This window comes from Dermacentor variabilis, chromosome 10 (genome assembly GCF_050947875.1).
Source record: "Dermacentor variabilis isolate Ectoservices chromosome 10, ASM5094787v1, whole genome shotgun sequence".
Taxonomy (NCBI): Eukaryota; Metazoa; Arthropoda; class Arachnida; order Ixodida; family Ixodidae; genus Dermacentor; species Dermacentor variabilis.
Genome location: NC_134577.1, coordinates 40,591,260 through 40,604,281, shown reverse-complemented (window position 1 = coordinate 40,604,281; position 13,022 = coordinate 40,591,260). Strand labels below are relative to the sequence as shown.

Genomic DNA, 13,022 nt, shown 5'->3' with positions numbered 1-13,022 from the left:
ACAGCTTCTCCAAGACGTCCACTCTACGGTTGCGTTTTCTTCACAGCCTCCTTCGTCACGGCGTGGTCCAGACAGACGATCCTCCAGCCAGCAGCAGTGTTGCTTCTTTCTCTCACTCTTTGCATTCTTCAGCAATTGACGTCAGCTTAACGAGGCCGGAAGTGGCACTGCGCTAGTTATTCGCCCGTGAGCGGCACCGATGAAGAGCTGTTGCTTTGACACGCGTCGTTAGCTCGCTTCGGGAAGCGAGTTTGGCAGGCGACGTGTTTGCTTCTCTGTGTTGGTTGCTCACAGTAGTTTGCGTAACAAGTTGTCAGGTGTGTTTGTGTTTGCGCTTGCGCGTACAGATCCCTGAGGGAGGAGCGACGTTGGTCCATTGTCTTAGCTGCTTTCTTTTTTCATGCTTTCTAGGTTCGCGCTTCCTGTTCTTTCTTTTTTTTTTCGAACGTAAAGCGCATAGGCTTCAACAGATAGGGGAATAGTGCAGACGTTTAGCTGACGGCAAAAATGTTTTAGAGCACGGAGGAAAAAATCCTAAGAAAATATGATTTAAGTTAAAGGTGCGGTAGCCATTGTGGAGGTACAGTCGCGTTCAATATGAGTTGCAAAGCGGTGTGCGTGTTCGAAAGGAAGCCATGACAGCATGGCGGCCATGACAAACTTTTTTTTCATTAATGCCAGCAGTTACAACCGTGTTTACATCTCTAGTTTCTCGTACGTAGGCACCGCCGTGTAGCCTCAGGATAGTCTGAAGCCTCTTCGACTACGGGCGTCGTGTTACAGCTCATATTTAACGTGACTGTACCTACTGTGCATTGCGGTCCGAGGGCGGATGCGTATTGGCTGCCACAAAATCTTAGTCTTTTCGAGGGTTCGGCCGTGCTTCAAAAAGTATTATGTTTCTGCGTACGGGGCATCAAAAGGCGCGTGAAACGCGCTGATCGTACGCTGGTGTCATGGATGTTTTCTCTTCTGACCGAAATAATATTTGAAGGGCTCTGCACGGTGCGCGCGAGTTTTGTAAACGCGACACGCAGGACCCGAACAATTGCGTTGGTTTGCATAACGGAATTTTGTACGCGCCGGCTCGCTTTTTTTAGATGTAGATGTAGATGTACCTTGAGAACTTCGAGCTTACTGGCTTCAGTTCGTAAATTGCGATACGGGCAGTAAAGTGATTAACTAAAAAGTTTAGTAGTATATATTTTCTTTCTCTTTCGTTACAGTGAACTGTAAGTGTACACGTGATGCCCTCTTCAGCAGTTTGCTGTTCGGACGCATGTAGCCTCTTGAAAACCTCGGTGAGCTGGAGTGAAGAATTTTAGCTTGAACGCCCGCTCGAAGCATACATCCATACGAACTCGCTTGCGAAACCGCTTAATGTGCGCCGCCGTGCTATGAGGGACTGAGCAGTTTTGTCGTTCCACTCGTTGCCGAGTACAGACAAGGGCGTTTATAAGCGTGAACGTTCCTTGGGTGGTAATACGCATAGAATAAAGCGCAAACGCCTATAATATATGAAGAATGTAATTTTAAACAATACGCATGCTGCACTTAATAAGAGCCGACTTACATACCGTACTCTTCGGGCAAATAGCAATAATCTATCCCTATTACCACAATTTCACCGCAAAACGTCGCGACATACTGTTTTTTTTTTTTTGTTGTTGTTGTTCCCGTGACTTTCTGTACCAATACAAAATTATAATTCACACTTAAACCACGAACAGCACGCTTGATTCTATCACTACAAATCATGATATTTTCATTTCCACCAGACTCTCATGATACCTTCCAAGCGGATTTCGGTCCATTCAACTATCGTAGATGTCAGTGGAGGAATTGTGACCACGATATGCCGGACTTTCTTCTTTTTTTTTTTTTTGCAACGGTGTATTTTATTTTTCTTGTATTTTATATAACTCTTTCTCTCTCCTGTCTCTTTTATTTAAGTTGGAAGTTTTTGCGACGACTTAAACGATTACTTATACAAATCGAGGCCAGTTACGGCTATATACTAGGGGCGTGCGAAAATTCGAAACTTTCGAATAGCGAATCGAATAGAGTCCTATTAGATTCGTTCTTCGAATCGAATAGTCGCTATTCGTAAATGTGAATATTCTTCAAATACTCTTCGAATATTTCGAAGCGGCTATTGCGCCCAATTGAACCTAAAGATGGAGCAAAAGTACGGTAAATTTTTCACCCTCGCAGGCAAAGTATAGGCATAAAACATAAGAACTTGCGCGGCAGCCATATTCGACGGGCTTTACAGCCATCGTTCGCGCTGTGTAAAGAGTGCTGCGCGTGCGATTAAACTACTTGTTTGTTCCTGAGGCTCCATTTGTACATTTAATAAAGGACGCTTCATAGCGTGCTACGTAAAGACAGAAACTTGCTAACCTTAAGAATATAGGATGTGAATCGAATTAGGTTTTACGTGCCAAAACCACGATCTGATTGTGAAGCACGCCGTAGTGGAAGACTCCGGATTGATTTTGACCACCAGGGGATCTTTAACGTCCGCCAATGCACGGGACACGCGCGTTTTTTTTTTCTTTCATTTTGCCCCTTTCTGAATGCGGCCACCGTAGCCGGGACTCGATCCCGTGACCTTGTGCTTAGCAGCACGGCACCATAGCCGCTAAGCCACCGCGGCGGGTAACTAGGATGTGAACGTCGTTCTGTGTTAATTGTGATAACGGCTGTTCATTAATCAAAAACTATTCGGCAATCGATTAGATTCGCTTCTGGCAATATTGGATTCGCGTTCGAGTTGATCTCAAAAATTAAAATTCGCTCACCCCTATTTTATACTTCAGTAAAGCTCGGTGGTAGTCCATGGAACTAAGAACCTTTTGCTTTTCTATACATTTCTAAACAAATTTTCTTTCTTGTTTTTTTGTCTTCAGGGTATTTAGCAGCGTTTAGGTCAATAGTCCTGACGCCTTTTTTTACGAGTGGCTTGCAGAAAATACCTGTTACGGTCACACTGACCTTTGCGGATATCATTGGTAAATATACCATTGGGCATACCTCCTCGTGCCCTTCTCCCTCTTTTCCGACAGTCACAACGTCGCTTGACATGGTCCTCGGCCTAGCAAATCGAAGTACTCCTCATATTTGTGAAGGAACAACGATAACATAGCCCACCGTCAACATGTGCCACTATTCAGGTGCAACAGGAACGTACGCCTTAAAACGTGGATCGAGAAGCCTAAAGAGTTCGGTCACAACAACAGTGACACTTTGCGATACCATTTGGTTTAGCGTGATCTCAGCCTCGTCGTTTTTTTAGTACCGCTGAGATGTTATCACAAGTCGTACCGCGCGTCGTTTCTGCTGCTGGTACCATCTTGTGGTAATGCTGAAGCAACTGACCATTTCGTATTCTGTTGCTTTTCTCGTCTTTAAGCATTACGCAAAACAAAAGAAAAAGAAAGGAAGAAAAGAGGCAGCGTTTCGCCCTATTGAACTGTTGTTTTCCTTTTTGTTTCTGGCACTCTTTCTGTGGGAGCCCAGTCTATTGTACGAGGGTATTTATTTCAAGGTGATTTCTTTGCCGAATTCATTGTGCATTGTGTTATTTTTCCATTTTTGGCAAATGATTTCTTTGTTTTCTAGACGAACTGTTTTGTTATTTCCTCCTATGCTTGGTCAGTGGCCCACAGAGGGTAGCGCAATTCTTATAGTAAAATATCTATGTAAATCTTTTGTTTCGCGATAGATATTTATTTTTTTTTTACGTCAGAGAAGACAATTATCGCGTAATTATTTTTCTGTTATTTTTCTTCATCTCCGTTCACTCTTCATTTCACTTAAGATAATTCACTCTCGGAATTCGTTTTTGAATCGGTTATCTATAGCTCGTTTTTTAAACCTCATAACTGATTCAATTTGAGAACATGGATCTGCTCGAGCGAGGTCTCTTATGGCATTATGGCATCCTCATTTATATATTTCATTTCATCGCTGAAGTACTTCCTTGCCTCCCGTTTTTCTGCAGCCGGCCCCCGATTGCGGGTACGTACCATAGCCCAAGACAGTCATCATCAAGCCAAACAACAATGGCGCCAACGACGAAGAAAAGCATCCTGACAAGGTCCCGGTGCTGCGCGGGCCCGAGACTTCCGATTGCGTCTTTTTTCTCCAAACACAGAACGTTTACTTTTAAAATTCAATGCTCAAATTGTTAACTCCCTTGTTATCATTGTTATTTCTTTATGCACCTAATTTAACCACCCGATTCATGGCCAGTCCCCCACTGTGGGTATGTGCCATGGCCACTCAGGACAACAACAACAACAACAACGACGGCTACCACGCAGCCGCCGCCAGGACCGGGCATGGCCGTCGCCCAACGGGGCGCCGCCAGCGCCAGCGGCGGCCTCTCGACGAGCCACCTGCCGTCGTCGTCGAGCACGTGGGACCCCCTGTGCTCCTCTCACGAGGAGCCCACGCCGCAGTGCCTGCTGAGGGCCAGGCGAGACATCATGGACATCTTCGCCGCACCCCCCGCCGGCGTGTTCATCGCGCCGGAGGAGAACGACATCACCCGCATCGAGGCGCTGATCTTGGGGCCCCCGGAGACCCCCTACGAGGGCGGCTTCTTCCACTTCCTCGTCAAGTGCCCGCCCGAGTACCCGAACGAGCCACCGCGAGTACGCCTCATGACCGCTGGCGGCGCGCAGGTGAGTTTGACCGAAGCCGTGACGCTTTCATGGCCGCTGCGAAAGGTAGTGGAGACGACGGTACTCATTCGACAGGCATAGGACACTCTTGGCGACTTGATGAAAGGGCTGAGCAACAGTCGATCGGATTAGAGGACGCCAGCGGTTTTCGTAGGCAAGAAGCCAAGCTATGATTGACATGCTGGGACCAGAGCGAAGCGGAAGCCGCTTGCCCCCCGTAGCTTCTCATAGATCTCTATACTACTAGCCATGTAATGAAAGGGCAGCACAACTGACGATCACAGATTAACAGAGAGGTTCACAAGAATATGGAGGCGTTAGGTGATTAACAACGGTAGAAGCAATGCCACTGAAGCTAACGTTCCGACAAGGGGACTTCGTCAGGGCAGTTACCGATGTCAGTCCCTGATGACAAGACGCGTTATTCAAGCGCAGCGACTATACGTGTTGACAGAAAGCACTGTCATTTGCGTAAAGGAACAGAGCAAGGCATTTTAAATAGAGGCGCATTCGTGGAAGAATCGTCTAATGTAGCTGCGAGGTAGAACTCTCACCAGCTATTCACGTAACCTAAGCTTAGCCTTGGGCCTGAAGGCACTAGGCGTCTCTCGAATTTTCTCTTCATTGATCTGGGAAACAAAGCAATTCTTACGGAAGGCGTGACTGGCAAGTAGGAACAGACTTCCCTGTTGATCACGTCTGCTTTCGTTGGTTCAGCTCCTCCGCCTGCACTGAAACGGTGACCGCATTGGTGTCATTACTGTGGGTGTGTCGGCCGAAGGCTTTCAAAAAATTGTAAAGATAATCTGCGGCAGATAACACCATTGTAATCCCTAAGCTTGAGCACCCAGTGAATCAGATGTTATTATCACGATAAATCGAAATGCAAAATTAGCAAGCTTTCAGCTATTACTACAGCACATATTGCAACTTACATTTGGTAGCCCGGGACTTCTTAAAGTGAATACACTTCGAAGGAGTTCTGACCATGGCATCAGTATCGAAACACCAGTTCCGCAACTTGTGCGAAGAAATGCATGGGCGGTATAGTTCGTGTTTCATTGCATAAAACGACTGTGAGCAAGACGAGAACAAGGTGAAAGCAGGAGCCAACGTTTGGCTCCTGCTTTCAACTTGTTCTCGTTTTGCTCATAGTCTTGAATTTCCATATCCCGCCTTTCACGTGTTTGCCCTGAAATGCATAAAAGGTGGAAGGTCTGCGCATTTTTACCGCAAATTCGATGGCGCATGTCTCGAAAATGGTGTCATCCATGGAATTTTTTCTAAGTGGATATGCCGTGCAATCTCACCAACTACAATTTGTCAATTGCAATATGTGTCGTAAGGTAATTATATTAAGCTTAATTAGCGAATTTTAGTCATTAATCAATTATTCCTTTTGGTTTCTCATGCAAATAATGTCCACCTCCTTGAGTTATTTTTGACCTTTGCAAAATTTTGGCAGTAATCACGACAAACTACCTATATCGAAGCTGTTCAGACAGCGCTGGAAGAAGCACATTACGTGAGCTAACCAAAAATTTCGGTGCCAGATAAAAAAAAAAAGTTGTCTTGTCTAGAGCCTGTGGGCATATACGTGCAACGTTATAGGGGATGTGCTGCCTCTAATCCTATCAGTGTCGTGATTTTTGTTCAATATTTGTTGTTACGTAACGTCGAATCATTTTCGACTCCTGCGGACACCATGCATATATGGGCGTCAATTAAATTTCCTTAAGTCTAGTTTTAAGCTTACGGAGATACTTATCTGTGGCCCTAAGAATGTCATTTGCCCATTTCGGGAACCGGCGACCCCACTTTTAAATAGCTTTCAACTTTAACGAGCATTAATTGGCGTTTATTACGATTCACGTAGCAAGATTTAATTTGCGTTCCTTTGGGGTGGACATGTTGCATAGAGGGGTAACGTTATGAAAGGATGTTTCACAAAATCGGAATCCCGTATGTCTTGACAAAAAATAACAAATCTTTACTTTTGTTATCCTTTCATCGAAGGAACTATAGGGTTTGATTACAGTTCAGACGAAAAGATTGGTTTCTTCGGAAGTCCATGGGCATTCTCAAGACTACGCCAGCACCGGAGCTTAAAGATGCTTTTATAAAGTGATTAGCATTCTTTGGATATTTTAGCCACCTTTCGGTCTGTCGGTGCATAACCTCCTTTAGGGCGCTGACACGGCTCCTAAAAAAGCTGCAGAAAAGACCGCCTCTTTATCTCTACGATCCCTCGCTCTCGATTTTTGTCACGGAGCTCTTCAATGCTACGACCACACTCCTCAGGTGCATGTCCGACCGATAAAAATGCGAACGCCCGCTCTTCTGACAACGAACAAATGTTTTACGCTTTAGATAGACGCCTATGCAATCACGCTGTAGTTCATTCGAAGTCAGATATGCTGAGCCCTAAATTCTACAACTCCGGCGGGACATAAGTTGTTGTGGTTAGAAGGCCGCGTTTTTGTGAACCATCTTTGAAGCGTCTGAAAGTGTACGCGCTGTGGTCTGTAGTACCACCGTGGCACGTGCGTAATTATTAACGCGATTGACCTTCTATGCCATTTCTTTTCGCCTACTTCCTTCACTGCGGAATGCAAATAAAGGTGTCTCCAGCAATACGGTTGAAGGCACCTCAGGAAAGCATGAATCCAGGACCTCAGAGAGGTGCGACGTAACGCTAAGGCATTTCTCTAGCATTTACCGTTAAACCACCACGGGCATTTTTAATGTATTTTTATTTTTTTGTTGTTAGCTTTACGATATTCACGATTTCCGGCGTCGCCTGCAGGTCAGCCTGAACCCCAACTTCCACCCGGACGGCAAGGTCTGCCTCAGCATCCTGGGCACCTGGCCCGGACCGGCCTGGACGCCCGCGCTGTCCATCAAGAGCGTCCTGGTGTCCATCCAGTCGATCATGTCCGAGAACCCGTACTACAACCACCCGCAGTTCTGCGTGGAGCGGACGCCGGGTGACGTGAGTCGGTACGGCGTCATCATTCAGCACGAGACCATCCGGGTCGCGGTGTGCGACGCCGTGCAGGCGTGCCTCGATGACGACGACGGCATCTGTCCACCGTGCCCGCCACCGCCTCCCGCCCTGAGGGAAGTGGTGTTCAAGACGTTCGCCGAGTCGTACGACAGGTAAGAATGGAAGTATAACAGCGCGACTGTCTGACGAGGACATAAGCCGAAGATCAAACACCTAGTCCAAAAGAAAAAAAAGGAATGAAACATTTGAATCTCCAATGAAATAAAAAAAAATTCTAGAGTTTTACGTGCGAGAACCGCGATTTTAGTATGAGGCACGTCTTAGAAGAGGACTCAGGAGTAATTTCGACCAGCTGAGGTTCTTTAACGTGCAACCGATTCACGGTACAGATGCGTGGATTTCTAAACGGACGAATTGTTCTTTCTTTTTCTTTTTTAAGCACCATTGGACCCAATTGAACTCGCTAGGACCAATGTGAACAAAAGAGGGGAGGGGGGGAGACTCCTCAGGAGGTCTTAACCTTGATATGCCACGGATATATACTTGCGACTTCATTCTAGAAGCTTACACATGCATGAACACACTATGGCTGATTCTTTTCAATGACTTGCCCACCATTTACAACTTTATTTTTCTTCGAAGATTTTTTTTTAGTGAAAAAACAATTGCACATCTTTAAAATACGTCAGCATTTCTGTGGCTAAGACGTATTAAAACTTCCTGAGCACTACGAAAATCGTGAAACAGGGTGATCAGCTCCGGCAGATATCAATGGCTTTTCGGTACGTGACATTTTCATTGAGAATTCTGTTCGTGGTAGAAAGGCGTTTAAGAAATCGCCAATCATTACTTCTCTGTGAAAGATCGCTGTTTGGTTGTTTTTTTATGTGCGAACAACATTTGGTTGACGAAGTGTTGCATTATTTAAAAAGAAATTAGTAAAATTTCGAGACAGATTTCTGACATCTCAAAAACTCTAAGTGTTTCTTTATATTGCGAAGATCAAATGCAAATATATATTTACCTGGAAAATAACATTGTAATTATGCTATTATTATTTTGTTGCTTCGCGAGCTTACTCATCTAATGACGTCCAGTTGGAACTGTCGTAATACTGACTGGACCTGCAGGGATCTCCAATGATGTCCGATCGGAACCGAATGGGACTCATTAAAAAACACGATTGAACGCAATGTTTCTGACTCTGCAAAGACAAGCATTGACTTTCAACTAGGAATGCTTACTGAAAACGAGATATATATGCTTTATATACACGTTGCTGAATGAAAATACCTCAACTTAAAAGGAATAAACAAGTACAATGGCACAGTGCTGGTTTTAGCCAGATTACCTCTTGGTAACATATTGTCGCGATACAACGCGGACAAAACACAGGCAGACGTTCTTCACGAACAACAGGACAATCTGTTCAAAAACAGAGCAGAAACACGTCTTCTTCGTCATCAACCAATCTCACTCTGACCCACTAGGCGGAGTCCGTTAGTGCTCCCATCGTCGTCGTCGTCGTCGTCGTCGTCGTCGTCGTCGTCGTCGTCGTCTGCATAGAATACACGCGTCAATATTAACAGCGCAAGTAAATGACAAGCACAAGGAATCCGACAGGACGAGCGCTGAGTTCAAACTTTTTCTGAATTTCTTTGTCTTTGTATTCTACTGGCGCTGTTATAAAATACCAAAGAAAAACTTGACTTTCTATCGCCTATACCGCTTATTTCTTTGTAACTTTTTTTTATCATCCCGCAACATGTTCATACCTCTCGTTCGCGTTGAAAGTTCCCCAGTGCAAACTCGATACCTGTCATTGTCTGCTCTTCGGTTTGTGTCTTCGTCAAAGAGTGGCGCTGTTATACTTTGTATAGCGCAGAATCAATCTATCACGTCGCAGGTACGAAGCCGTGGTGAAGATGCGCCTGGAGATGACTGGTAGGCCAATGAACGATCCGTTCGGCATCGCAAGGGGTCAGTACGGCTACAAGACGCTGCTGTCGCGACTGAGGGACTTGAAGGAGAGGGTCCAACGAAGGAACGAAATTTCTGCCCAGAAAAGCGAGCAAGCGACGCGTTGCAAGACTCCCTGCTAACCACGATTCCTATGGGAGTGGGGCTCGCTAAAACGATTAAATGAGGCGCCTAATAAAAACATGAAGCCTAGTTCAAGGCTGTGGTCACGATTACTGCGTCGCATGGGAGAGAGAGAGAGAGAGAGAGAGAGAGAGAGAGAGAGAGAGAGAGAGAGAGAGAGTCAGTGATAGTAAAGAGAGGAAGGTTAACCAAAATCAGTAACCACCGCGGTGCCCAGGATGGGTTGGCTGTTCTTGAATGTGTCGTGGTGGTGTACGTAATAAGACGCGAAGCAATATGGAGTAAGAACAAGGCGGGAGAGCGTCTTTTCGAGCAGATAAAATAGGACCACCTGTGGGAGAATTTTAACTGATCATGACTTGCTGCTGTGCTAGTTTCTGTTGCTGCTGTGCTAGTTGTACGGTGTAACAGGACGAGAAACGATTTAAAATCAGAACAGGACAGGTCTTATTACACCGGCGGTATTAAAGCGGTGTATCAGGACAAGGAGCATTGTGAAGTGCGAGAAGGACAGGTCCTGTTACTCCGCGTCCCATTACACGAGAGGTTTCAATCAACTAGCCCAGCAACAAGCAGCGGTATGTTCTCTAGCTGCTGGCGGCAAAAGTCCGTTTTCGTATATGTATACCATTGTCTCCTAGATCGGGCGGCCCGCGCTGTTAAACAGCGTGCGTTGCCCGATCTCGGAGGCGATGTTCATATCAGAGCAATGTTCCTTACAGCTGCAAGTGCGGCGGGTTCAGTGACCATGAGAATGATGGTTAGTACATGGAATGGACTTACCGGAAATTCCTCCTTCCGTGACTTCGAACGGCTTCTCGATTTCGTAAGTTGATCATATTCACTAATATGCCCCGTCATAATCGAAAGCATTTACGATGAACATATGTGTGCGCAAGAGCTTATTGCTTTGCCATGTTTAGAAAAATATGGTTTATTAGAAATCTATAAAGATCAAACGTAAAAAATAACATCACGAGAACCTTTGAAGCCACAAGCATAAGATTAGATGAATCTGCATAGTATACACAATCATTCCCATGGTAGCTGAAGAATCGCCACCGTAGAGCTTGGTCTGGTAACTCCTGTGGGAAACTATATGTTCATACCATCCACCCCTTACTTTTTTTCTTTATTTACGTATGTGCGCAACTTTCCACAAGCTTTAAACACATTCGGAGAATGCCATGTAGCTTGCCAGGCATTCAGGACGCATTTGGGAAGTACTCAACTGCATCAAGCTGAAAATAAAAATAGAAGGGAAGCGACACAGAACATCCGAAAGAGCGATATGAACATGTTGTAAGCCTGTCGTCTTGTCGCGGAGACAAACGTTTGTCTCCAGTACAGCACTTGTCTCGTCGTAACAACAAGACGTCAAGCATACGACATAAGTCGCCGCGGCCAGAACGTTGACTTTATTTTGACACTAAGAGAAATCTCACCGCATATATTACAGCGTCATTAACACAGAAATACCTGTCGTGACATCAGTAATCCCAACATACAACGAAAACGTCTACCGTCAGGGAGAAACAAAATACCGTTTTGTTTTTGTAGTTCAGTCATATTATGTTGATTTATTGCTTAATTAATAATTCGATTGATTGATTGATTGATTGATTGATTGATTGATTGATTGATTGATTGATTGATTGATTGATTGATTGATTGATTGATTGATTGATTGATTGATTGATTGATTGATTGATTGATTGATAAGACAACACGAACATGTGTCTTCACGGGTTAACGCAGTAATCGACTCCATTCCACAAGAAACGCGATTCCTTGGGTGTATATACTACAGCAGCCCGCAATGTTTATTTGACGACGAAGAGTGATCCTCGCAGGCAGTAGTCGTGCCCCAGCTGCACCTCCAATGCAAAGCCACGTCGCTACCCCCAACCCGATGTAGAAGCGACACAAAGCACATCGCTATTTGACCTCCGCTATTCACCTTCTTTCTCCTTGGATGTGTAGAAATCGCATCTACCATGTCGTTAGTATACCCTTCCTGTTACGTTTAGACCACCACAACGTCGTTAATCACCACCACGTCCCATTCAGGCAGAAATCACAAAACACCCTCTCTACAGGGGCAAAATCACACTGACCACGACCCTAATAGGAAGAGGGGGGCTTCACTGGCGATTGGGTCGGTGCTATTTCTGCACCTATAGATAGAGGGTTTGGCGATTTCTACGTCAAGTGGAGCGTTAGGTGGTTGTGGGTTTGTAGCGACGTTGCGATTCGTTCTTGGGACCTGGGATTCATTCCTGGGTCCGATTCATTCCTGGTCCTGGGACCCCAGCTGTGCACTGGAGGCACAGCTGTGGTGGGACTAGTACCTACAAAAAACTAATGCGACGCCTAGTGCGTCAGTAGTCCGTTGGTGCATCCGCCTTCTTCGGACACCCGGGGGCACAGCGAGAGGAAATAATGTGCACATACGCACAATACCTCCTCTTGTCCGTCACATACAGGGGGGCCGAGCTTATGTGGCGCACTACGACCGGGAGTAACCGTGGCGCGACGTGACTAACTCCGTGAAGGCACGCCACGGAGTTATTCACGTGGCGGCTCTTATCAATGGGGTAAGTACTTCACTGGTGAGCGAGTGACGTAGGGGACACTAGGAGAGAGCTATGCTACGTTTTAACATCACGCAAGTATACTTACCTGCCTGGCTATAGTCCGTCTCAACAACTCCGCGCGGGAAAGATGTTCAGAGGAAGAGGGAGCGAAAGCTTCGGCTTAAAAGAAAGTAACACGTGACAAAGTGCACGACCGGTTTGAGACGTTGCGCCATCATGGAGTGGTCGCAGAAGCTTGTACAGTGTTTTGAACTAATTCGTGTGGAAATAGGAGCTACAAGTTCCCATTCGCTCCTACGTACGGTTGGCCGGAAATGGAACACTTTCATGCCCTCCCCCCCCCCCCCCGAACACACACTATAACGCATAGTTCCATAAATTCCCACCTCCCGAAGCATGCTAAAGCCATTCTTCGATACAATTTGTGACTGGTTCTTCATTCTTTCTTTCTTTTTTCTTTTTTGGATGGTGCACTGATGCATGATTGCTATATTGTCATATTGACAACGTTGTGGGGCTTCGATATTGCGGGTATGCGCGTTCAGAGGTCGGTGCCATGAAAGACGATGAGGCGCGTTAGCTGCATGCTCTTCTTTTGGCACACCATTAAAGAGGGAGCATCTG

The 13,022-nt window shown here is 45.7% G+C and overlaps 1 protein-coding gene across 1 annotated transcript; it reads left to right on the top strand.

Annotated features, from left to right (window-relative positions):
• The first annotated feature begins 4,299 nt into the window (after positions 1–4,299).
• Positions 4,300–9,864, top strand: LOC142559499 (ubiquitin-conjugating enzyme E2 Z-like). The gene is made up of 3 exons (XM_075671087.1): positions 4,300–4,691; positions 7,498–7,850; positions 9,605–9,864. Exons 1-3 carry the CDS (start codon positions 4,347–4,349, stop codon positions 9,798–9,800), a joined length of 894 nt encoding a protein of 297 aa, XP_075527202.1. The 5' UTR covers positions 4,300–4,346; the 3' UTR covers positions 9,801–9,864.
• The last annotated feature ends 3,158 nt before the right edge of the window (positions 9,865–13,022 follow it).

What these genes read in the sequence shown, in the direction of transcription:
- LOC142559499 (XM_075671087.1), top strand. Translation starts at nt 4,347, where the DNA reads ATGGCCGTCGCCCAACGGGGCGCCGCCAGCGCCAGCGGCGGCCTCTCG. An exon ending in TGACCGCTGGCGGCGCGCAG is followed by an intron (nt 4,692 to 7,497) that starts GTGAGTTTGACC and finishes CGTCGCCTGCAG; the next exon opens with GTCAGCCTGAACCCCAACTT. An exon ending in TTCGCCGAGTCGTACGACAG is followed by an intron (nt 7,851 to 9,604) that starts GTAAGAATGGAA and finishes ATCACGTCGCAG; the next exon opens with GTACGAAGCCGTGGTGAAGA.